Source organism: Gekko japonicus, unplaced genomic scaffold (assembly GCF_001447785.1).
Source record: "Gekko japonicus isolate JY-2015 unplaced genomic scaffold, Gekko_japonicus_V1.1 scaffold224, whole genome shotgun sequence".
NCBI lineage: Eukaryota > Metazoa > Chordata > Lepidosauria > Squamata > Gekkonidae > Gekko > Gekko japonicus.
The window spans coordinates 1,417,877-1,443,168 of record NW_015170894.1 but is presented as its reverse complement, the minus strand read 5'-3'; the positions used below and the strand labels follow the sequence as shown (position 1 = coordinate 1,443,168).

Genomic DNA, 25,292 nt, shown 5'->3' with positions numbered 1-25,292 from the left:
CAGCCTCCAGGTGGGACCTGGGGATCCCCAGTAATTACAGCTCATCTCCAGACTACAGAGGTAAGCTCCCCTGGAGAAAATGGATGCTTTGGAGGGTGCTCACTGAGGTCCCTGTCCTCCCCAGGCTCCATCCTCAAATCTCCAGAAGTTTCCCAACCTGGAGCTGGCAATACTGCCCCCCATCCCCTGCTGGTGGCCAGGGCAGACCTGGCAACCCTATGACTGGAGAGGAGCTGTAAACCCAGGAGATCTCCCGCCCCTGCCTGGAGACCGGCGGCCTTAGGCCCCATGTTTGCATCTGATTGACTTGCGTCCTAGCGACACACCTCAGAGTCAAAACGCCTCGTCCCCTTGCAAAGCAGGCACCCTGCGTCCAAGCACATTCTGCCCTTCGCGGATCGGCGGCAATCCTCCCCACTTGCATGACAGCACCGTCACCCCCATCTAATTCCCTTCTCAAGAAATATGCCCAGATGTACGGCGCCAGCCTTCCTGAAGCCTGCACCGCCTTCTCCCCTCTGCCAAGCGGCACTTTCCTCCCAATCCCACCCGCTGCGCTTCTCCCATCTCTCACTGCTAGCGCCACCCACGTTCCCGGGCCCGCTTGCACTGCAGGCAGATTCCCGGGCTGGGCCAAGGCTCTCTTTTGACTCTACTCAGGTTTCGGGGCCCGGCTGCGCCCCAGCGCCACGCCGCTTCTCCGAACCCGAGCCCGGGAGCGCGTATAAGCCGCGCAGCCACTTACATTGCACGGGCCCGGGGAAAGACTGGGCGGGCGCGTCGCTCGGGTTCATCGTGGCCGCCGGTTGCACGGTCTGCGCTGGCGGGGGTGGAAGCGGCGGTGGAGGAGAGAAAAGAAAGGATCCTTGGCAAAAAGAAGGCCTCTGTTCTCCTCCACCTCCCCCCCCCACGAGCCAAAGGGCGGGGACGGATGTTGAGCGGCCGAGCATGCTCTGTAGCAAGGCTGAAGCCATGGCGGCGTTATCTTTGCCCTCTCGTCACCTAACGCTTCGGGAGCGGGCTTCAGCGGCGCCTCTCCTGTCAGTGGACGGCGCCCGTGGTTTAGGGGTGCAGCGGAGTAAAGGGGGGTTAAGGAAGTGGTGGTGAACTGGACTGAGTCCCCGCTGCTATTGGATCATATTCAGGGATACTCCCTTCTATACGAACAGGAGTTCAGCGGCACCGTAAAGACTGTGTGTGTGTTAAACCGCTTCCAGTTTTTGGCCACCCTATGCATTAATGTTCTCCCAAACGTCCTGTCGTTAACAGGCTTGTTCCAGCCTTGCAAACTGAGGGCTGTGGCTTCCTAGACTGAGTCAATCCACCTCATGTTGGATCTTCTTTTCCCTGCTGCCTTCGAATTTTCCTAGCATTATTGTCTTTTCCAGTGAGTCTGATCTTCTGATGTGATGGAAGTATGATCGCCTCCGTTTAAAGTTTCTTACCCCTGTATATCCTAAAAATCTAATAAAGTGTATTACAGAGTTTAAAGTTTGAGTCCACTGGCATCTTTAAGAGCAACAGGGTTTTATTCCTGGTAGAAGCTTTCATGTGCAAGCACACTTCTTTGGTATCTGAGGAAGCATGCACACATATGAAAGCTTATCCCACAAATGAAATTCTGTTGGTCTTAAAGGTGCCACTGGGCTTCAACTTTGTTCTGCTTCAGACCAACATGAGTACCCACCTGTTAAGTCATTTCAGCTTTTAGGGAGAGTTCAGGCTTGATTTGATCTAGAACGTTAAAGACTAGCAATGTTTATCCATTATACATTTTGGGGGGTGGGGGAGGCTCTGCCCTCTCAATGTGGTGTTATTTCTCAGGTGACGTTATTTACATCCATGGTGTGAAAAGTTAGACCTATCCATTTCCACACATTAAGCTTCCATGAAAGGGACGGGACATTTTTCTTCAGGCCTGTTGGTAACTGTAGTCATTTCATTAGTTGCGTGAAGTGTACATCTACAGTAGCTGATATAGTTATACTCGAATTAAAAAAATCTCTGCAGGTTTAATTCTACCTTGGCATCTTTTTGCCTCTCAAAGCTGTCGAGCCTCATGCCCCTATTAATTGGGGGGGGGGGGAGATGTGCTCCTTAAAAAAAAAATCTTCGGGAGACCCAGGCATCTCTCAGTATCTCATCTGTGGGATGGGGGCTGAAACTTACTGCATGGTGACCCAGCCGTTAAGATTTAAACCTTTCCCTGTCTGCACAGCCCTTTTCCTGGTTTCTATTCCTTGGTCATGCTACATTATCATAGATATTTTTTAATCAAGATGTTTCTACCTTGCTTTTATCCCCCAAGCAGCTTGTGTTATTTTCTCATTCTCAATTTTATCCTCTCAACAGTCCTGTTTGGTATATTAGGCTAATTGATCCGAGGGCACCTAGCCAAGCTTTCTTGACAGGGTGGGGATTTGAACCTGGTTCTCTCACATCCTACTCCACCACTCAAAGAACTAGACCACACTGGCTCTCTTAGGTCAATGGTTTTCTTCTGTGGGAAAGCTCAGAGCTTGCTAACATTGGGTTACAAGCAATGTTCCCTCTAAGCTATGGAGTCTTGTGAGCAAAAATTCTACTTTGTGAGCTACTGGCATTAAAGTTGTGAGTGAGCGATTCGGCGACTGTGTAAATTAGTTTGCTCTGGAGCCGTCCTTCCTGAGCTAAGAGAAAAATCTGTGAGCCGGAGGCTAAAAAACTGTGAGCTAGCTCACACTAACTCAGCTTAGAGGGAACACTGGTTACAAGTGGCCTCCCTCTCATCCAAACACCCAGAGGTCATTTCGGGGGGAAATAGCGGGGGATCGCAATTCCCCCGGGTGAGGTACGGGGGTGGGGCACATGACGAAGCCCCGCCCCCTGCTTCCGGCCGCCCCGCTTCCGGCCCTCATTCAGCCAGGAGGAGGCAGGAGAAGAGGGATTGGGGGCGGGGTGGGTGGCCTTATGACACACTTCCGGTGATGTCAGGGGGGGTGGCCTTATGACACACTTCCGGTGATGTCAGGGGGTGTGGCATATGCTAATGAGTTATGCTAATGAGTTCCCCTAGCTCTTTTTCTACGAAACGACCCCTGCAAACACCAATCAGGTCGACACATGCTGAAATAACAGAGAATATTCCATCATTGCTGGGTTGCACTGCTGAAGTTAATATAGAACTAAACCACCAGAAACCATATACGAATACCCCTTTAAAATCTGTCTTAAATCCCTCCATGCATTTGCATGAGGCTTGTACCCTTCCTTCGAGCAATACAGAGATGGATGGTGTCTTTGTGTGTATAAGTATAGTCTGTGCAGGTGCTGCTGCACGTTGGCATGCTTTCAAAAAAGCACTTTGGCCCCAGCCGTGCACGGCCTCACGCCCGGAAATCCATATCTAGAACTGTCTGATAAAGCTGGACTTTAAATGCCCCATCTGTCTTCCCCCCTCTCTTCTCCCTCCCCCCCAATTGACATTTGTCATTAATGTGTCAAGTTCACTTGTGCGGCAGTAGCGCACTGCCTCCAGCGGTGCGGTATCTCCCTTTCTGTCGGGTGAAGGGTGAAAAGGATTACACACGCATGCTGACTTATGCCTTGCAGGCTTGGGAGAGTGTCAGTTGCGATTCTCAGCAAGCCGTTGCCAGGCTTCCACATTTTTGGTACAGTCTGTCTTTGGGGAAGCAGCACATGCTAGGGGAGAGGCAAGTCCAGGATCAGTTAGTCCCTGGTAAATGTACGTAACATCTTTACACAAACTGCTAAATGTGCATTTCTCACTCAGCTGCACATGATAGTCCTAGTTCATGGACCCTGAGTATGTGCTGTGCTCTTAACCTATGAGCTGTATGGGTTGGATCCAGCCATCATTTTTTGGTCCATCTCCCCCAATCCTCTTTATACTGTCTCACAGGGCTTTTGTCCATGCAGGTCTCATGATCAGGGGTCATTTTTGGGGGGGACGCGGGGGGACGCCATCCCCCCGGGTGAGGTGCGGGAGGGCGAGGCCTGGAGCTCCCTGCTGGTGTCCGCTGGAGGTCGCCGCCGGCTGTGGGGAGGACACACTTCCGGTGATGTCAGGGGGTGTGGCATATGCTAATGAGTTATGCTAATGAGACCCCTAGCTCTTTTTCTACGAAATGACCCCTGCTCATGATACAGTGTGGTGTAGTGGTCAAGGACTAGTATCTGGAAGACCTGGGTTTGAATCCCCATTCAGGCCATGGGAGCTTGCTGGGTGACCTGGGGCCAGTCACACTCTCTCATTAACCTACCTCACAGGGTTATTGTGAGGATAAAATGGAGGAGAGGAGAACAACGTAAGCCGCTTTGGGTCTCCACTGGGGTGAGAGGAGGGATGTACATGAAGAAAATGAATAATAAAAATAGTCTTTTAGGTGGTTAAAGGGGACCCCTACTCTTTTTCCACCAGCAGAAAACCTCACTGGATCCAACTGCATGCTAGCTTTCACCGTGATCCTTACTGAAGGCTGCCAAGAGATAGCAGAGCTGCTAAAATAGGATAGCTGCTAAAATTGTGAGCAGGGTGTTCTCTATTGAAATCTTCCCTAAAATGCACTGAAAGTTCTGGCCAGATGAGTCACTGCAGGATCCGTGATCGAATCTTCCCAGGGTTTTTAAAAATAGAAATGTCTGCTGTCCAGAGCCTTGACTGATGTCAAGGGGCTTTATCTCTCCCAACCCCACATGTTTAGCCAGTTGAAACTGACACCCTCTTCCCCATGTGCTGCTATTAGCCTTGGAAGGGAAAAAAAAAGATGGGTCATCCAGTTTTGGTGTTTAGATTTCTAACACCTACACAGGAGAATAATAGGGACGATGCACATACTTATGTCATTTAGATAATATATTTTTAGCCCTTCCTTCCTCTGGGGAGCTCATGGTAGCACTCATGGTCCCTTCCTCCACTTTATCCTCAGAACAACCCTGTGGGGTAGGCTAGGCTGAGAATCAGTAACTATCCCAAAGCGACCCAGCAAGTCTCATGGCAAGTGGCATTTTGAACGTGGGACTCCCAGGTCTTAGTGCAGCAGTCTAACCATTACACCAGATTGGCTACAATTGATCTTTGTTAAATAAGTTGTCCTTTCAACCAGCCTTGACCAGAAGACCAGGCAATACTGACCATGACAGATCAATGGTCTGCCTCAGTAGATTGCAGCTTCATGTGTTTCAGTGTTGAAATTAATTTTAAAGACAGTTATTGTATAGTGCTATTTGTATTGTTAGTCACTTTGGATCCTGACTCTATTGAGAAACAGGTGGGCAGATACATATTTTAAACAAATAAATCTCCTTAGTATGCTGACTTTAACATGGCAATAAAAGCAGGGCTTTCCCCCTCCAGATCATAGTTTTGCAATCATAAGGACTAGAAAGCTGCTTTTTAAATGAAAAGCGAGTTTCTTACAAAAATTGAACCTTTCCCAGTGGATTTTATTTACTTATTTGAGTTTTTAAAATGCTGTCCTGCCTTTCTGTCAACCATGGTGTTCAAAGCAGCTAATGGCAGTCTGTAAATCAATAGGCATAAAATATTAAGGTAAAACAAAACACGGAATAGCAGGTAAAACCTATTCAGAATACCCACTGCTAAAATGCTGGCACACACATGGTAGATGTACAACTAGCCAAGCACTGGAATCGGTGTGCATGCACGCTCCTTTCTATCACCATCAGCAATTCTTTAGCAGAGTGGTATGGTCCCATAGGAAACAGAAACCAACCAAAGATGAGTCCTGTTAGCACCTTAAAGACTAACAAATTGATTGCAGTGGAAGCTTTTGTGTACTTGAGCTCGCAAAATATTATTCTGGAATAAATTTGTTAGTCTTTAGGATACCACAGGACAACTCTTTGGTTTGGCTGCCCACTGAGATTTGTATCCAGGTCTAACCCAGAAGCAGATCGTTCAGCTTAATGATAAGCTTCATGGTGAATTCCACTAGCAGACAGTCCCTGGTGTAGTCAATAATCTAATCCGTATGACTTTAGGACCCCAGGGCACCTCGCTCACACAAATAGGCGTGATTCAGATAAGTAGCCATGTTAGTCTGAAGCAACAGAACAAAGTTTGAGTCCAGTGGCACCTTTAAGACCAACAGAGTTTAATTCTGGGTATAGGCTTTTGTGTGCATGCACACCCTGAATTAAACTTTATTGGTTTTAAAGGTGCCAGTGGACTCAAACTTTATACAAATAGGAGTGAAAATGGTCCCAAAGTGGAAGGTATATGATATAGCAACCTTGCTGAAGGTACACTGACATGGGGGGGGGGGTGCTTCAGTGAGTGATGTACTAAGCAGGTCTACTCAGGGGTAAGTCCCCTTTCAATCAAAGGGACTTTCTCCCAGGAAACTGTTCTTAGGATTGTGGCCTTTGAGTTCTATGATAGATCATATGTAAATGTGATACAGTGGAAAGGATTAGAACAAAAGTTTGAGTCCAGTGGCACCATTAAGACCAACAACGTTTTATTCAAGGTGTGAAATTTCATGCACACGCACACATCTTCAGATACAGATTGTAATGGAAATAGTGGGCTCTTTTTGTAGCAGGAACTCCTTTGCGTTTTATGCAACACATCCCTAATGTAGCCAATCCTCCAAGAGCTTACAGTAGCCCCTGTAAGAAGAGCTCTGTAAGCTCTTGGAGGATTGGCTACATTACGGGTGTGTCACCTAATATGCAAAGGAGTTCCTGCTACAAAAAGAGCCCATGATCATACATCCAGAAGATACAGGAGGAGGGGATGGTGAACTGAAGCTAAGAGAAATCGAGATGCTGGTTTCAGTGGCATCAGGATTACACTCCATGAGTAGAACAAGAAGAAAATGAAGGATTGGCATAGGGTGAAACCAACAAGGCAATTAAAACAACTTAAAGATTCTAGAAAACAGTTCTTAGCAATTCATAATTATATTGATGAACAATGACAAATACAGCAAACAGAAATGCATTGTGCATAAAATTAATTATGTTAAAAGAATAGCTAATCTGTCTCTGTGTTGATAACATATAATTATGAAGATGCTTTCTCACATGTTTTTTAAATAATGTCATTGCGATTCATAATTCAGAGGAGGTATTTTGACATTTAATACATGTTGCAATTTATATAATATTTTCAATATAATTGCACTGTGCCACATTAAAGAATCACAGCCTACTCAGAGACGTTTCTTACTGCCACATGTACATTAAAATAATAATATGGAAACCTGTTCTTTGCAAACTGACAACAGGGAATCACCCTTACATGAAGCATCTGAAGAAACAATCTTGTATCGATGGTGCCTTTACTGGCCAGATCGCGACGCATACAAAATGTCTGGATGACGCTTCAGAGGTTTGCAGAGTGTAGTGACGTGACGTCATTGTGATAGCCACATCACAACATCACACAATCCAGTGTATTGTTTTCAAGGGGAAAATGGTATCAGGTATGAGGTCTATTCTCAAGGGGGTGGGGGTGCTGATTTGATTCCATTAACTGTACATTCAGGGTCTTCCCCAATGCCGGAGGGATCTGTGATTTATCTCTTGATGATTAGTGAAATGCTGGCTCGGGGGACTCTTAATTTGATTGCAGCAGTGGTGTTGGGGAAGAGGGTGATTAATTCTTTTCCCACAGGCTGAATTGGTAATCAGTGTTGTTTCTGAAAGCACTCCCCCCCCCCCCCCCCCCCCCCACCTGGACATAGCTTCTTGTATCAGCCTCTATTTTACTTTAATTGTGATTGCCACCCTCCTGGATCCAATTCAATTGCATTTGTCGGTATAAATAGACATCCTTTTCTTGCCAAAAGGCAGGTTTAAAACTGCAATGAATCTCTCTCTTCTAAGCTTGCTGGGAAAAGGCTCCTCAGCCAGTGCAGTTTAATTATGGATCCTTCTCCCATTATTACTGCCTCATTTGAAACAATGCAGCAAAGCAGAGCAGAGTTCAGTGATCCCCTCCCCCCCTAAATAGCACTACTCCAGTAGCTTCGCATTTCTTCAAAAACAGCTGGGGGGGGCTGGAGGGGGAGCTCGGGGCCCGGTGCAGGAGCTGGGGGGGGGGGGCTAGCCCCGAGATGCCCCACTGTAGCTACGGGCCTGGTATAGTGGTTAAGTGCGCGGACTCTAATCTGGGAGAACCGGGTTTGATTCCCCACTCCTCCACTTGCACCTGGCTGGATGACCTTGGGCAAGCCGTAGTTCTGATAAGAACTGTTCTTGAAAAAGAGCAGTTTCTGTCAAGAGCTCTCTCAGCTCCACCCACCTCACAGGGAGTCTGTTGTGGGGAGGGGAAGGGAATGGAGTTTGTAAGCCGCTCTGAGACTCCCTTGGGTAGTGAAGGGCGGGGTATAAATCCAATCTCTTCTTCTTCTTCTCTAACTCATGGCTTAACAAATCCCACGAAGGGATGTCAGTCTCCAGGTGGGACCTGGGGATCCCGCGGAATTACAGCTCATATCCAGACTACAAAGATCAGTTCCCTTGGAGAAAATGGATGCTTTGGAGGGTGGACTCTACGGTATTGTATCCCACTGAGGTTCTTGTCCTCCTCAGGCTTCATACCCAAATCTCCAGGAGTTTTCCAGCCTGGATCTGGCAACCCTACCCTCCCTTCCCCTACCAGTTGGCTGGGGGGACCTGGCAACCCTACCCAGGTGCCAGGTCACCGAGGTGCCGGGAAATTTCATTGGGGTGATCTCCCGTTATGACAACATCTTCACGTGACAGAGATCAGTTCATCTGGAGAAAATGGCCTCTTTGGAAGGTGCACTCTGTGGCGTTATACCCCACTGAAGACCTTGCCCTTTCCCGAATCCTACCTTCCTCAGGCTCCACCCCCAAAAAATCTCCAGGTATTTCCCCAGCACAGAGCTGGCAACCCCAAGTGCCTCATACTTCCAGCAGTTATTTTATTGTACTGTGTCACCTGGCAGTTCTCAGTGGAATTACAAAGCTTATTTATCATTTCAGATTGGAACGTTCCGTTGTATGAATAAATGTGCCCGAAGATCTTGTTGCTTCTTTATGTATACATTTAATTTTATATCAGTCAGTGGTGGTGGGAGGAATACATTTCTTAGCCAGTTGCTTTCTGTACTGCTCTGCTATCTAATTAAATGGAACTTTTTAAAGCAATAAAGAATCATGAGAAATCAGGAAGATATTAGGTAAATGTTAAAGGTTGGCTTTTTATTGTAGTGATGACAGGCTACTAGGTTTGCCAGCCTCCAGAATTAAAAGTGATCTCCAGATGACAGAGATCAGTTCCCCTGAATAAAATGGCTGCTTTGGAGGGTGGATTCCTTGGCATTATACCCTGCTGGGGTCCCTCCTCCTGCCCTTTCCAGGCTCCACCCCTAAAACCTCCAGGAATTTGCCCACTCGAAGTTGACAACCCTAAGGGTTACCCATATATCCTGAACAATGACCCCAAAACATAAAACAAAAAATTAGAATTCTGGGGCCATGTATAGGTAAAAAGGTAAAGGTTCCCTTGCTCAAAGCCAGTTGAATCCGACTCTAGGGTTGCGGTGCTCATCATTTCAAAGCCAAAGAGCCAGTGCTGTCCGAAGACGTTACCGTGATCATGTGGCTGGCATGACTAGACAGTGAGGCACACGGAACGCTGTTACCTTCCCACCGAAGTGGTACCTATTTATCTACTTGCAATTTCTTGCTTTCGAACTGCTAGGTTGGCAGGAGCTGGAACTAGAGACGGGAGCTCACTCCATCATGCGGCACCCAGGTCTTGAACTGCTGAACTACCGACCTTCCACAGCCTGCAGTTCAGAGTCTTTAACCACTTGAGCCACCGCAGCTCCCATGTATAGGTAGAAGGACTTTTTTTCCTGAAAACTCAGGAGAATCCCTGGGGAGAAATGGGGGATAACAGAAATTAGGGGATGGGGATAACTGGCTCTATCTCTCTTTTGCAAATTTTGGCATGTCCCTCAGGCTTACTTTTGTCATAGCTTTAACAACATTACAAAAAGCTGTAAATATGTTAGGGTTATGTTTTGTGGTGACAATGATTAGAAAATGTGTTAATTAAAATACAAAGCTATGAAGCCTGTCCCTCTGGTTCCTAACTTTATTTTAATGGCTCCTAGAGCCAAAGACTCCTGCCAACCTAGCAGTTCGAAAGCAAGAAATTGCAAGTAGATAAATAGGTACCACTTCAGTGGGAAGGTGACAGCGTTCCGTGCGCCTTGGTGTTTAGTCATGCCGGCCACATGACCACGGAGACGTCTTCGGACAGCGCTGGCTCTTCGACTTTGAAACGGAGATGAGCACCACAACCCCAGAGTCAGATTTGACTGGCTTTCGAGCAAGGGAACCTTTACCTTTACCTTTTAGAGCCAAAGAAAACATGTCAATGCCTGGACTAGCCTCCTCTCCCATTGTTCAAGTTTCACCCTTTAAATCACATCCCCCAATGGTTGCATTCTGTTTAGAAAAATCAGGAAAAAGGAATAACAAATTAATAAATTTGCAGTTCCACCTTCAGAGGCCTTGGATTATTGTTTTTAAAAGATTATGGCCTATTATGTTGGCACAGTTTACTGCAGAGAATCCGAGCAGTCAAGCCTTTAAGCTTGACTTTGGAGTCTGTACCTGCAGTACGCACCATTTTTTCCTCCAGTGTACTTATTCTGCAGCTCAACTGCTGTGCCGGCTTGAAACTAGGTAGCAGGAGAGGGCAGCCAAGATGGGTGTCCATTTTTTTTTTACAAGCGGCATGAGACTAGCGATGGTCTCATATCACTAGACTCATGCCACTTGTAAAAAAATAATAAACTGTGGGTGGGGGACTGGCCTATGAGGGGCAAGGACAGGGTAGGGGAAAATCCAAGGGAATCTGCATGCTTTTGACTTACCTTCAGCTTGGAAGCGAAGCAAAGGGGGAAAGAAGGCACAAAAGCACTCTCAGAAAACACGGGAAAACAGCAAACGGAAAGCGAACTGAGCGCGGAAGGGAGGAAAAACAATGCAGAATGGAAAAGAAAAACCTGGCAGAGATGCACAGTGGAATCGAGGCAAAACACCCATGCATAACAGGCCTATGTGTGTTTGGACAGCATAGTTATCACACATGGTAAAATGGAGGGTTCAGTGGATCACCTTTCCGTTCATAGTATGTGCTTGTATGTGTGTGTATTCTTCACCTCAGATACTAACATCATGTTAATAGGATAACAGCCCCCTTTAAAGTAGACAAAACGTATATGAGCCTGCAAGTAGGCTACTGTCCCATCTGATTTAATATTTTATGTTCTGTCTTGGCCCCACTGTAGTGGCAAATCTTTCCTCTGCAGAAACATAACAGGGGCTTGGACCTATTTCCATCAGCAGTTATTCTGTGGTAACGATATCTGGATCACTTCAATCCGTGATGTTTATACATCTCGTAAGTGAATCAGAAGCAACAACCTCTGTCAAGATCAGGAGTTCTTAACCCTTCTGTTTCATTTAAGTGTGAGTATATTAATGTGAACAGTATCAGAGGGGTTTTCTTTTATAAAAATTGGGTCGAGGGAAATTCATACTTAGGTAGGGTTACCATATTTTGAAAAGCAAAAAAGAGGACATATTTCCCAACTAACTACTTCAAACAACTGATCACTGTAACAAATCTCATTTTAAATACCCCTACAGTTTAAGGTGTGATAATTACTACTAACTAAGAATAACCTTTCGTGTTTTTAAATAACAATTTTAACTGGTTTATTTAGGCTAAATAATAGAGCAGGGGAGCTGAACATTTGTTATGAGGGCCAGATCTGACATAAATGGGACTTTGTCAGGCCAGGCCATGTGTGCCATAAAATGTAATGCCAGGTAGCGGAGATATTCCATTGGAGCCCCACATTAGGAGGGGTGTGTGTGTTAAAACTAATCTTTCTCTGCAAAACTGGGGTTCCCTGAGTTTGTAGAACTCTATATTTTAACTGTGGTTGGTCCCAAACCTTCCCTCCCCACCGTTAAAAGACGCCTGCCTAAAATGGAAAGGTGGGGGAATACTGGGATTTGGCAATGGGATTTTTAAAATAAAATGTCAAGAAGAAGCACAAGGATCACCGCAGAAACTAAAAATATAAACTAAAAATATAAATGCTCTGAGCCTAGGACCCAGCCGCTCGAGCTCAGAAGGGCGAGTGCGAGGAGGGGAGGCGGGAGAGAAGAGAGCCCCACTTGTAGACTGGATCAAAGTCCTGGATGGGCCAGTTCTGGCCTGTGGGCCATAGATTTGAAACCCCTGTAACAGAGGATGGACAAACACAAAAAGAGGACATGTCCTCTAAAAACAGGACATCTGGTAACCCTATACTTAGGTAGAGAAATTCATACATACTTAGATAATTGCAGTAAATAAGCAGCAGGGAAGAATGTATAGCTGGAACACCGAGGAGTTCCATGTTCACCTCAAGGTAACTGTTCTAGGACACCACAGTAGCACCTTAGAGACCAAGGAGATTGTGGAGGCTTAAGCTTCCAACTGTCAATGCTTCCTTCATCCGGGAGCATGTCTGACAAAGGGAGCTTTGACTCTTGAAAACTTATACCCCCCCCCCCCCATTTAGTAGGTCTCTAATAGGTGCTTCTGCTCTCAAATCTAGCTGTTCTACAGCTACCCTCTGAGTCCAAGGACAATAATTTTTTGAGCACAACAGCCAGTTTGGTGTAATGGTTAAGTGCACGGACTCTAATCTGGGAGAACCGGGCTTGATTTCCCCATTCCTTCACTTGCACCTGCTGGATGACCTTGGGCAAGCCGTGGTTCTGATAAGAGCTGTTCTTGAAAAAGAGCAGTTTCTGTCAAGAGCTCTCTCAGCTCCACTACCTCACAGGGTGTCTGTTGTGGGGAGGGGAAGGGAAAGGAGTTTGTAAGCCGCTCTGAGACTCCCTTGGGTAGTGAAGGGCGGGGTATAAATCCAATCTCTTCATCTTCTTCTTCTTCTTCGCATTCTCAGAGTGTAAACAGCAGCGTCTTTACAGGTGGTGGCAACACACCAACAGAGCTTGTAAACATACATGACTTGTAACCACCAAGGCAAATAGAGGGCTGCCAAGTTACTTCTCATTCCACAGAAATGTGCCAGTCCTCAGTCTTGCCCCACTCTTCATGTACCAACTCCAGGTAGGGAAATTAGTGGAGACTTGGAGGCAGAGCCAGGGAGAGTGGGGGTTGAGGAGGGGAGGGACATCAGTGGGATATCACGCCCTACAGGACACCGTCCAAAGCAGCCATTTTCTATCGGGAACTGATCTCTGTAGTTTGTACACCAGTTCTTATTCTGGGAGATCTCCAGTCCCCTCCTGGAGGCTGGCAGCCCTAAATAGCGGGCATATTAGATGCATTTTTTAAAAGCAGCACTGGTCTGCATGAGCGTTCTTACTTTTTCTTACACAAAAAAGATGTTCTATGGATTGAGGCGTGTGTATACTGACCTCCACGGGCACTAAGCAACAGACCCTTGCCAAAGGCATCCTTTCCTTGATTCAAACTGAACTGTCCTGAATGTCTGTGGGTGAAGGCAGAAGGACAAAAGAGGGTTTTTCTAAAGCTCGCCCCAGGACGCAGAACTGTATCTCCTTGGAGGGACAACGAGAATACTATTGAAGCACATCTACAGCTCGTAAAACATTATCACTGCCAGCCAGAGTGGTGTAGTGGTTAGAGTACTGCACCAAGATCTGGGAGACTTGGGTCTGAATCGTTGGTCTGCCATGGAAGCTCACCGGGTGACCTTGGGCCACTCACAGATCCAGTTTGAGAGCCAGTTTGGTGTAGTGGTTAAGTGTGTGGACTCTGATCTGGGAGAACCGGGTTTGATTCCCCACTCCTCCACATGCAGCTACTGGTGTGACCTTGAGTTAGTCACAGTTCTGTTCTGGAAAGAGCAGTTCTCGGGGGAGCTCTCTCAGCTCCACCTACCTCATAGGGTGTCTGTTGTGGGGAGGGGAAGAGGAAGGGAAAGGAGATTGTAAACCGCTCTGAGACTTCTTCAAGTAGTGATGAGCAGGGTATAAATCTAATGTCCTCCTGAGCTCACAGGGTTGTTGTTTGAATAAAGCGGGAGTGAGGGGAATGGTGTAGGCCACTTTGGGTCCTCAGCTAGGACAAAGGCGTGGTATAAATGAAGTAAGAGTATAAATAAATAAATTATGAACAACCAGTTCTGTATTTAGGGTTGCCACCCTCCAGGTGGCACCTGGAGATCTCCCACTATTGCAATTGCTCTCCAGATGACCAAGATCAGCTTCCTTGGAGAAAATGGCTGCTTGGGGGGGGGACTTCCCTCCCCAACCTGCTGTTCCCAGGCTCCCTTGCCCAAATTTCCAGGTACTTCCCAACCCAGCGGTGGCTACCCTAGCTATATTTGCCAGTATCTGTATAACTGAGATATGATCATGATGTATAAACATGCTGGACAAGATTGTCTTGAGCTGGGCTTCAGAACTTTCTTTCCGTCCTGATTTGGAAGTATTCTCTGGCCTCATTGACCTATGTCCTCCTCCCCTACTCTTTACTTTTATGTTTTGCAATTCACATGATTCTTGCCCTGGGCTGTTTTTTACTTTTTAATTCCCAGACCCCACCCCATGAACCCCAGTAGTGTCTGTCCACCTTTGTAACCTGCATAACCTTTAAAAACAGACAGCTTATTCTTTGAGCTGGATCTATAGCAATTAACAGAGCGGTCCGCAATAGAGGTTTTGCATATGGTGGGGTGTGTGTGTGGGGGAAACACTATTCCCAACTAGTTATCTTCCAAAATTTATACCGACACACGTTTGTATAAATAATGCTTCAAGGTGAAATGCTACTGGGAACAGCATGATAACCAGCAAATGTACGACAGAATCCAAAAGTCGGACAGCTCCGGATTAATATTTACTCATTTTTATTGTAATGGAGGATTGAAAATGGAAAGCAACACCAGTGGAGGGACTCTTTGAATACTCAGTGGAGTTTTGCATTCGATGGGTAATTCTATTCCAGAAGCTTTTGAATGCTTTACTAGTAATAAAAGCCAAGTGGGAGACGCTTATTCCATATTTTAGTGATGACATTTTCACAGCAAATAGATATACTTTAAAAAAAAGAACGAAAGAAAAAAACAAACCGAGGGAATTCTACAAAACACCAAGAAATCTTTATGTACTGAATCACAGCCAAATTGTTTGACTCTTTCATGTTTACACATACACGTGCACACACAAATACATATAATATATATACATTTATGTACATGTAAACATTAAAGATTTCGGAGCAGTTTGCAGTGATTCAGTACCCAAGGACTTTCTGGTGTTTTGAAGAATCCTCCGGAGACCTATAAATGCTTCTGTGCTAGAGGTACCCATTCTAGCATGAGTCGCTTATGCCAGTTTATCAAACTAACGAGCCATTGAGTGATGCTATTTCCAAGTTCAAGCTCCACCAGGGAGAGAAGGTGGAAAACAAAACTGAAATTTTAGACAGAACTGAATTCCTAAGAGCCAAGACAACTAGAATTTATTAACGCGTACATGCCAAAGCTCACCAAGAGTGATGTTCTCTGAGCTTTTTTCTCCACAAATCTTACCATCTTTCATAAAATCCAGGGACATGGGTAGGCTACATCATTCTGGGTTTGGCAAGGTATAGTGATTTAGCTTTCTACTAAAACAGCCTTTGTGCAGTGCCCCTCAGATCGGAACTCTGAAGAAACCTAGGGAGGAAAGTTGCTGTATTATTTACCTGCATATGTCGCTAAGGTCAGTTTGCACATACATGCTTATGGTGCACTGATTTGCATCGGGTGCTGTTTTGTGTGTGTGAACGAGCTGTCACAGGTCACAGTTCATGAGTTGAACTTTCGTTTCAGAAATTTAGACTAGATACTCTCATAGGGCTAGAATGCAGGAAGCTGCCTTCTATCAAGTCAGTTTGTTGGTCCATCAAGGTTAGTATTCTCTGTTCTGATTGGCAGTGGCTCTCCAATGTTTTAGGCAGAAGTAGATAGGGTACTCTCCCACCTTTTCCTTTGTCCCCTCCTGCTGCTGTCCCTGCTGCTGTTACCCAGAATGCTACTCTTATGGATTCTTTCCTTGTGGTCACATCCCTTTTCTCTCTCTTCCTCAGTCCACTGTGAGGGCTGGAGACACTTTCTACAATCTCTCTCCATCCTAGCTTACATAGATAGCTGGAAGCCTTGACTCTGCCTTTCCTATCTGGGATGGAGTTCTCTTACAATAAAAAACTTCTGTTTCTTCTCTAAGTGTGAACTTATTTCTCTTGCAGCCAGACTATAGAACTCTGCTGTGCAGAGGCTCAAATCTGCTTTTGGTTCCCAGTCATGGGGAAGGGGTTTGTGTACATACACTTCCTGCTCCTGAGCTGGAAGATCATGCTCATGAGCTGGAGATCATGTATAGCTATGGGGAAGGCCCGGTGCACTTTTACAGTGCTGTCATCATGTGTACAGTGGTTCTTACAATAGTTCATACAATCATATGCACATATATATACACACATTTAGGTGTATAACTCCAGTCCATTTCAGTCATTATTTTTTTAGGGGGGGTATCCAGCTGCACATACTGGGAAGAGTGCTTCCCATGTCACCAAATGGCAATCGTGTGTATTGGGAGGATCATGGATAATGCATGGTTCTGGTACACAAGATTAAAAAGGTAAGGTGTGCCATTGAGCCACAACTGGCTCATAATGACCCCATTAAATTCCGCCTCATGGGATTTTCAAGGCAAGAGATGAGCAGAGGTGGTTTGCTATTGCCTTCCTCTGCTTAGCAACCTCAGTTTTCCTTAGTGGTCTCTCATCCAAATGCCAACCCTGCTTAGCTTCCAAAACTGGATACCCAAAAATGTAATGCCTGAAAACTCTCCCTGATTTATAATGATTTAGGTCTGGCTTACACATTTAGTCATTCATTCATTCATTCATTCATTCATTCATTCATTGGACTTGTAGACCGCCTTCCCCCCTACACGGGGCTCAGGGCAGTTAACAAGATTTGATGGGATGAGGAGGTAATGAAGTGGCTGAGCCCTGAGGTGGTAGACTGGACTGTACCACTTCAAAGTGCAGATGTTGAGTTGCATTGTCCAATGTCCCTCTGCACTTATAATTTCATATAAGTGAAAAATTAGCTCAGCATGCCAAGGGCTAAGGTAGAACTTATGTTCCCGATAGGCTATTTTTTTTATTATTATTGGCAGGGAGCTTTTATATGGAGAACATTAAAAATCTGACCCTCCACTTGTAATCCAAAGTGGTACAGCCTGTTCTAGAACCTCATTTTGGTCCATGTCTAGACTAGGCCTTAGATGACCAGTGAATCCCCGGTGGGGATTTGGATCGTGTTCTGAACATGCCTAGCTAATGCAGGGGCCCCTAACCTTTTTGAGCCTGTGGGCACATTTGGAATTCTGACAGGGCATGGTGGACGCAGCAACAAAATGGCTACCAAAATGGCTGCTGCAGGAGGCAGCGCCAACTACAAAATGATTGCCACAACTTAACTTTAGTAACACAGTGTAGATCCTTGTTCTTTGGTGGCAGCTGCTGCCTGTCAAACATCACTTTGCTCAGTTTGCCATGGATGTCAGGGGGAGGGAATTCCTTAGGTGGGGGGAGTGAGTGTGGAGTGTGTGATTGCGCTAACTTAGAGGCTGTAATTCTTCCAAAGAAGCCTTTCATCTCCCAGAGGAATGTCCTTGAAACTTTTGGTGCCAGCTTGCTTGTGTAGATAATGGGATTGTATATTTCCCAGGTGAAAGGTGTGTAGGACTGCTATGGCTAGGCAGGATGAATGTGATGTATGAATGACCATTAGGAGGGGTTTCATTTGAAGTACCTATGTCTGTAACTGTACCCATCAAAATCTCCAGTTCTGAGACAGCATAGTTATGATCTGGATCATACTTAAATCTCAATAAACATATCTGTTGGATCCCCTTCCAATATGACAGGTGGAGGAGGAGTAGTCGCTGGTCTCCAAGGAGACGGTCCATATCTAACAATATGTTGGATCCCCAAGCATCGAGAATAAATCCACGTTTTCAAGAAAAGCAAAATTTATTTCAAAGCGTTGAAGACATACTCAAACACGTTCTTTGTTAGAACTGGGGATACACAGTTAGGTCAAGCATAATAAAGGAACTTCAAATAGATACAGATCCAATGGAGAGCTTTCCCGCTGGCGGGCTAATGAAACGGTTGCGCGCCCAGTACGTGGGAACCAGGCAGAACATCAGACAAAACACAGGTGCAGTACTCATGGGAAAATCAATAGGCAAGCATTACAGCATCTTCTCCCCCACACAACCTCCAGCAGTTATCTTAAGCATTCCAAAGCAAGAGCAGGAGGATAGAAACCAAGCCGGGTGTAACAGGGAAAGGATATGTACACAGAGGTCACAGAAAACAGAATGGCAGCTTGCTGACAATATCACTGCCAAAGAGAGTGTGGTTATGAGTAACGTGACCCGGAGTCTGACACTACAAAAGCAAATCCACACAGCCAATCAAATCTCCAATAGTCCATCAGAACTAGTCTTACTGGGCAAAACTATACCTGGCCCCGCCCACTTCCTCCAAACAATTGGTGGCTGCCATTTCACACATGGCTTTCCCATACCGGTAAACAGCTGGATCTGAAGCAGTTTGCCATTTCAGACTGCACTGCTTTTCCCTGCCATTTTTTGCCAATGCGGGCAATCTCTGGCTTTTTTTTTAACGTTCGCTTTAAAGCACTATAGCGCTATAACACAACACTCCAGGCATTCCAATGGGGTTGCTATAATGCTGTTTCTGTTGTGTTATAGTGCTACAGCACTCTAAAGTGAACGTTCAAAAAGAAAAAAGCTGGAGATCGCCCGCGTGGGCAAAAAACGGCAGGAAAAAGCATTTCGGATCCAGGAGAAGAAACTGAAGACTATTTGGAAGTGGTTTACAGGTAAAACGGTTCAGCCCCGTTTCCTGAACGGGACAGAAACGTTTGTGTGTGAAAGTATAAATATATTCTGGTAGGGAACCGTTCTAAAACGGTTCCGTCTGAAATGTCAGACCAGAAACTGTTTGGGAACCGTTCCTGAACTGGAATATATCGCCTGTCTGAAATTCCTCTGTGTGTCAAGACCTCCCAGAATTTTTAAACAATGAATCAGGTGTGTGGGATGTCTTATTCAGATAAGGACCATGGTTTGAGGAGAGGGGGTTTAAATCTTTCCTAATCTAACATAGCCCTGGAGAGCTGCTGTTTGGCTATTGGGAAAATGTATATTTTCTGGGCACCACAAAGCTCACTAGGTTTTATTAGGTTTACTGCTTTCCAGCCTAACCTACTTCGCAGGGTTGTTATGAAGATGTGAACATAGGAGAAGCCATGTTGGATCAGGCCAATGGCCCCTCCAGTCCAACACTTACAGTGGCCAAAACTCCGGTGCCATCAGGAGGTCCACCAGTAGAACCAGATTCCAGAAGCCCTCCCACTGTTGCCTCCCCAAGCACCAAGGATACAGAGCATCACTGCCCCAGACACAGTGTTCCATCTATACCTTGTGGCTAACACCACTGATGGACCTCTGCTCCATATGTTTATCTAATTCCCTCTTGAAGCTGTCTATGCTTGTAGCCGTCACCACTTCCTGGGACAATGAATCCCACATGTTAATTACTATTTGGGTGAAGAAGTACTTCCTTTTATCTGTTCTAAGCCTAATGCTCATCAATTTCATTGAGTGCCCATGAGTTCTTGTGTTGCGAGAAAGGGAGACAAGTACTTCTTTCTCTATCTTCTGTACCCGTGCATAATCATGTAAACTTCTCTCATGCCAACCCTCAGTCATCGTTTCTCCAGCCAAAGAGCCCTAAGCTCTTTAACCTTTCTTCATAGGGAAAGTGTTCCATCCCCTTAATCATTTTAGTTGCCCTTTTCTGCATTTTTTTCCAATGCTGTAGTATTGCTTTTGAGTTGTGGTGACCAGAACTGTACACAGTACTCCAAATGAAGTTGCACCATCGATTTATACAGGGGCATTGTGATACTGGCTGATTTGTTGTGATGGGGGGAGGGGGCACCATGGCACCTGCCAACACCTTTTCTGGCATCCACCAATTGTTTTTAGGAACCCTGTCAGCTGCGCCGTGCTCCTTATACATGCATACATGAAGCTGCCTTCATTAGGAGGCCCCACTGGTGGACCTCCTGATGGCACCTGGTATTTCTGGCCACTGTGTGATACAGAGTGTTGGACTGGATGGGCCTTTGATCCAACATTGGTGTCTCCTATGTTCCTATGCCTTGGCAGTTTCTCTCCAGGGTCTTAGTTAGAGGTCTTTCACATCACCTACCACTGCTGGATCCCCCCCCCCCCATAAGATTGAGATGCCAGGGATTAAACTTGGGGAGACCTTCGGCATGCCAAGCAGATGCTCTGCAACTGAGCTACAGCCCCTCCCATGGAGGAAGAATGGGATAAATGGGAGAGCCAGTTTGGTGTAGTGGTTAAGAGCGGCGGATTCTAATCTGGAGAACCGGTTTTGATTCCCCACAGCTCCACATGCAGCTGCTGGATGACCTTGTGTCAGTCACAAGTTCTCTGAGATAGAAAAATAAAAGGGAGGGAAGTTCTCTGAGAGCTGTTCTCTCAAGAGCAGTTATCTCAGAGCTCTCTCAGCTCCACCTACCTCACAGGGTGTCTATTGTGGGGAGAGGAAGGGAAAGGAGATTGTAAGCCACCCTGAGACGCCTTCAGGTAGTGAAGGGCGGGGCATAAATCCAAATCTCTTCTTCTCTCTTCTGAACATGTGATGAAATTGATAATTCACATCAGTTCTCTGGATAGCCTTATCGTACCCACTGCTTTTAGGTGCAGTGATGAATACAGTTCTGCTTCAATGCAATGTTGTGGTGGTGGAAAGTGCCATCAAGTCACAGCTGACTTATGTCAGCCCCTATTAAGTAGAGGTATTAGTACGGTTCTGATGATGTGTTGGACTGGATGGGCCATTGGCCTGATCCAACATGTCTGCAGAGCTGCTTGTGCCACAGATCAGTGGGATTCAGCCTGATATTCTCAACGATGACCAGGCCTGGAATGTGCTAAGAAGTGAAAAGTTGATGATTTTTCTTCTTTCCCCATTGTTACCACTATTCATTATTTCCACTGGTACCTTAATGTTAGCAGAGTTGGGAACAGGGTAGAGACAAGGATGGGGTGAGGAACTAAGTGGGGTAACTGTGGGATTGATCTCTTTTCCAAAACCATTTCTTGCACCATTGCTAAAATAATCATAGCTGCAAATGGGGAAAAAAGCTGTTAGATGTTTTACTCACTTTTCATGTTCTTCTCCAAGTCTAGGAAAAGGAGATGATAGGAACAAAAGCCGGGATCTTTTAACAGATCCGTCTTGTTTGTGACGGTACTTCTCAAGCTGGTGAAATCATCAAAACGTTGCAAGTGAAATCTTTTACTCGCTAACAATAGCACCCTATTGTGTTGCTCCCATTCAAGGAACTTCCCAGGAGACTGTGAACGACTTAACAATACACAGAGTACAAATTCAGAAGACTTTAATGAGTATAGTAAGATATGTTACACAGAAAAGAACAAATGGAATGCCTTTGCTGTGCTCTCTCAGGGACAAAATATCCTTTAGGGATATGTTGATATGGACAAAAATAGACACCAGTTGTCTAGAATGAAGCCCCATATTCAGACCAAATTCACGTTTGTGTGTATGGTCTATGAATGCATGACAGACTATTTTAAAAATATGCCTATTTTGGTGTGTATTAACGTATCCCTAAAATAATTTTGTCTATCTCATTTTGTCCTGCTATGTGATCTGAGAGCCTTCATCTGTACATACTAAGGCAGGGGTGTCAAACATAAGGCCTGGGGGCCGGATCTGGCCCATCCAGGGCTGTTATGCAGCCCGTGAGCAACTGGTGAGAGGGAGGGAGTGCTGAGGGGACTGGACGGGGCCTTTCCACTGTAGCTTCAGCACAGCAGAACGACCTCATCTGCAGCAGTTAAACATCATGGGAGCATCTGCCCAGTGCTGCACTGCTGCCTCTCCAGTCCGCCCATGTGAGTTTTCCTCTGCACCCCCCTCCTGGCCCATGGGGCCTTGCAGTGAGGATACACCAACTCAGAGCTTACCAGCTGCTGTCCTTTATTCAGTTTCTATCTCCGGTACCTGGCATTATGTTTTATGGCACACATGGCCCGGCCGGACAAAGTGATATTTATGTCAGATCCGGCCCTTGTAATAAATGAGTTCAACACCTCTGTACTAAGGTTTGCATCTGGACCTCCTTGGGCATGAAAGGCATGTTCTTTATCACTGAGTGATGGGATCATCTGTCTATGAACCCAGCTCTAAAGTGCAGATCAAAAAGTCTGCATAGTGGGGCCAGACATAGAAAGAGGGTGATGTTAATACAAACCTAGGGGAAACCCAAGGCTTGCAAAAATATCTTAAATGGTCACAGCAGCCATTTGGAGTTGCTTGGGCAATCAAAAATGGCTGCTGCAGGGGCACGTTGAATGCAAGAAGGAATGGGCAGGTAGGGAGGTCAAGAAGAAAGACAGGAGGGAGAAAAGCTGGCCTGGAGTGGGTAGAAAAGAAAAATGAAGCCAAAGAGGGGGAATGGGAGCTGAAGGGAAGGAAGGAAGTAAGGAAAGGGGAGAAAGTGCAGGGGCTGTGAGGGGGAGGGAAGGCTGAGATAGCATGGGGAGGAGTACCAGCTGGGGGGACAAGAAGTCTCCCCATATAAGTTCTTGCAGGTCCCCTGCTTGTCTGTTTAGAATGATCATAAATGTAGGGGAGTGATCTTCTTCCTCTAGTTCCCGACTCTTCCTCTAGTTGCTCTAGTTCCCCATGCAAAGTCAATGTGCCAGTTTGGTGTAGTGGTCAAGAGCCGCAACTCTAATCTGGAGAACTAAGTTTGATTCCCCACTCCTCCACATGCAGCCAGCTGGGTCACCTTGGGTCAGTCACAGTTCTCTCAGAGCTGTTCTCGAGAGAGCAGTTCTCGAGAGAGCTCTCTCATCCCCACCTACCTCATAGGGTGTCTGTTGTTGGGAGAGGAAGGGAAGGAGATTGTAAGCTGCTCTGAGTCTCCGAGTGAAGGGCGAGGTATAAAACCAACTCCTCCTCCTCCTCCTCTTCTTCTCCTCCTCCACCTCCTCCTCCTCCTCCTCTCTCTCCCTTGATTTTAAACTTCATTATGCCATTGCTGTTATCTTCACCACATAGTACTAGTAAGTGAGTCCAAATCTTCAAACCTGTTTTGGAAACATTTAAAGAGTCCAGTCTGAAAACGTAAACAGTGAATATACAGGTCACATCAAATTAGTTTTCAGACTGGGCTAATTGAAGTGGAATGACCAAATTAAAAAAACAAACAAAACTCAGTTCCTGTACACAAGAGGCTTCTGGAAAGAAAATTCTCTGGATATCATGATAGGATGCACTGCACTTTTAAAAGCTTAAAAGTGCTGTGTAAACAGATAAAGGACTGTGAAGGGTTAATTCTACACAGAGCCAGAGAGCCTTGAGTGACAGGCTGTTCCAAGAGATCTGATTTGTTACCATCAGCTGAGCAGAGAGAGACTTTTGAGCTGAATGATGATGAGGAGAATTCAGTCTGATTTCAGCCTTGACTGAGCTGAGTACTGGCAGTCTGATTTCAGCCCTAGGTGAGAAGAGTCGAGTACTGACAGTTTTTTATTTCAACCTTGACTGAGAGCAGTTTAAGACAGACAGGAAAACTGGGGGAAAGTTGGCAAGGATGAGTGGGTAGTTAGGTGAAGACTCCCATTCAGGCCAATGGACAAGGTATAGTTCTTTTAGTGAGAGGAGAATTTCCTTACCCAGTCGAACAGGGAGTTAGCTCTGAAGACTGCAGAGATCCCTGGTCTGGTGTGGTTAAAAACTGCCTTTAGAGACCTTAAGAGTAAGTTTAAAACTCAAGATGAGTACTGGTGTTTCAAGAGAAGGGGTTTGGGTACTGGTAAGAGTGTACCAGCCTTCTGGAAACCAAAAGAGTTAGAGACTACACAAAGAAAGTGTGCTGGAGTGTTTGGGGGGAATCACTGGAACAAAAGCCTATCAACATAAAGATTTAATTCACTATGAAAAGCTTAAGAAACTCTCTTTAGCTTGAAATATAAGAACTAAAGTATTTGAATGCATCTATATTGAATTACCACAGAAATTTTACCCCTGATTTCACCTGACCTTTCCCGTAATTTGGAATATAAAAACTTCTCAAGTGCCATTTAAGTTGTGTAAGTCAAAGGGGGCTCCCATTCCTTTCCACAGGTTCCTGGGCTGAGCAAACAGCCAAAATATTATACTGTGACAGGGTGGGACAGCCAGAATTCTTCAGGAAAGAAGAGAACAGACAACTAGGGCAGCTCAGTCACAAAAGGGAAAGGAAAATGGAGGGAAAATCTTGCCTCTGAGGGAGGGAAGCGGATGGGGACGTCACCAAAGGGTGACAGGACTTCCTAATGTCCAGAATGTCAATTCCTGTCATTCATTTTCAGTCTGCTGACAGGATGTGAAAACCCTAAATTGTGCAGGACATCACAGAGCGGATGGGCCACTTTATTTGACTAAATAGCATCCCCACAGACATTGATGACATTTGGGGAAGCAAATGTGCAATTGAGTGCATGTCAAAGCAATCTTTGGCTGCGAGATAACGCATAAGATTCTCACATTTGACAGCACGCTGTGTCCATGCTGCGGGGTGCATGTGTGCACATGCCAAAAATAGACAGACATTCAGCAGTGACAAAGCAAAGTAGCAGGGGTGGCTCTGGACTTGGTTCAGTGGGAAGACTGTAGCAGCTACCAGGGGGCAGGAGCGGTCGCACAGAGGTCTTCCTTCAGTACCATAAAGGTGATAGGAGCATTCGGCTCATGAGCAGGTGATGACATCACTGATCAGTGTCAGATACTCCTATCCACTCAGCAGCTGTGTGCTACTGCCACCTCGCCACCTCTTGATGCCCCTTGGGAATAAAATTCCCTGGATATCATGGGTACCAGCCATCAAGGGTTATAGGATTTCCCAGTGACCATAACGCCAAGGGCACAAAATCTTCTTGCCTCTTCAGTGTCACTAGCTGCAATGCACCCAGTCAACCACCTTCCGGTCAAGTGGATGGATTCAGTCCCAGACAGATGTGGTCAGCTGTGTGTGCCTACCACGTTAACCATTACACTGTTTGGTGTAGCGGTTAGGAGCACAGAC

The 25,292-nt window shown here is 45.9% G+C and overlaps 1 protein-coding gene across 1 annotated transcript in view; it reads right to left on the bottom strand.

Moving 5' to 3' along the window:
* The window catches only part of ZFP64 (ZFP64 zinc finger protein), a 14,510-nt gene extending 13,716 nt beyond the window's left edge, over positions 1-794 (bottom strand). Inside the window, exon 1 of the mRNA XM_015418489.1 lies at positions 746-794. Within this exon, the coding sequence (XP_015273975.1) occupies positions 746-794 (49 nt within the window). The remainder of the gene's footprint in view (positions 1-745) is intronic.
* Between the last annotated feature and the right edge of the window lie 24,498 nt (positions 795-25,292).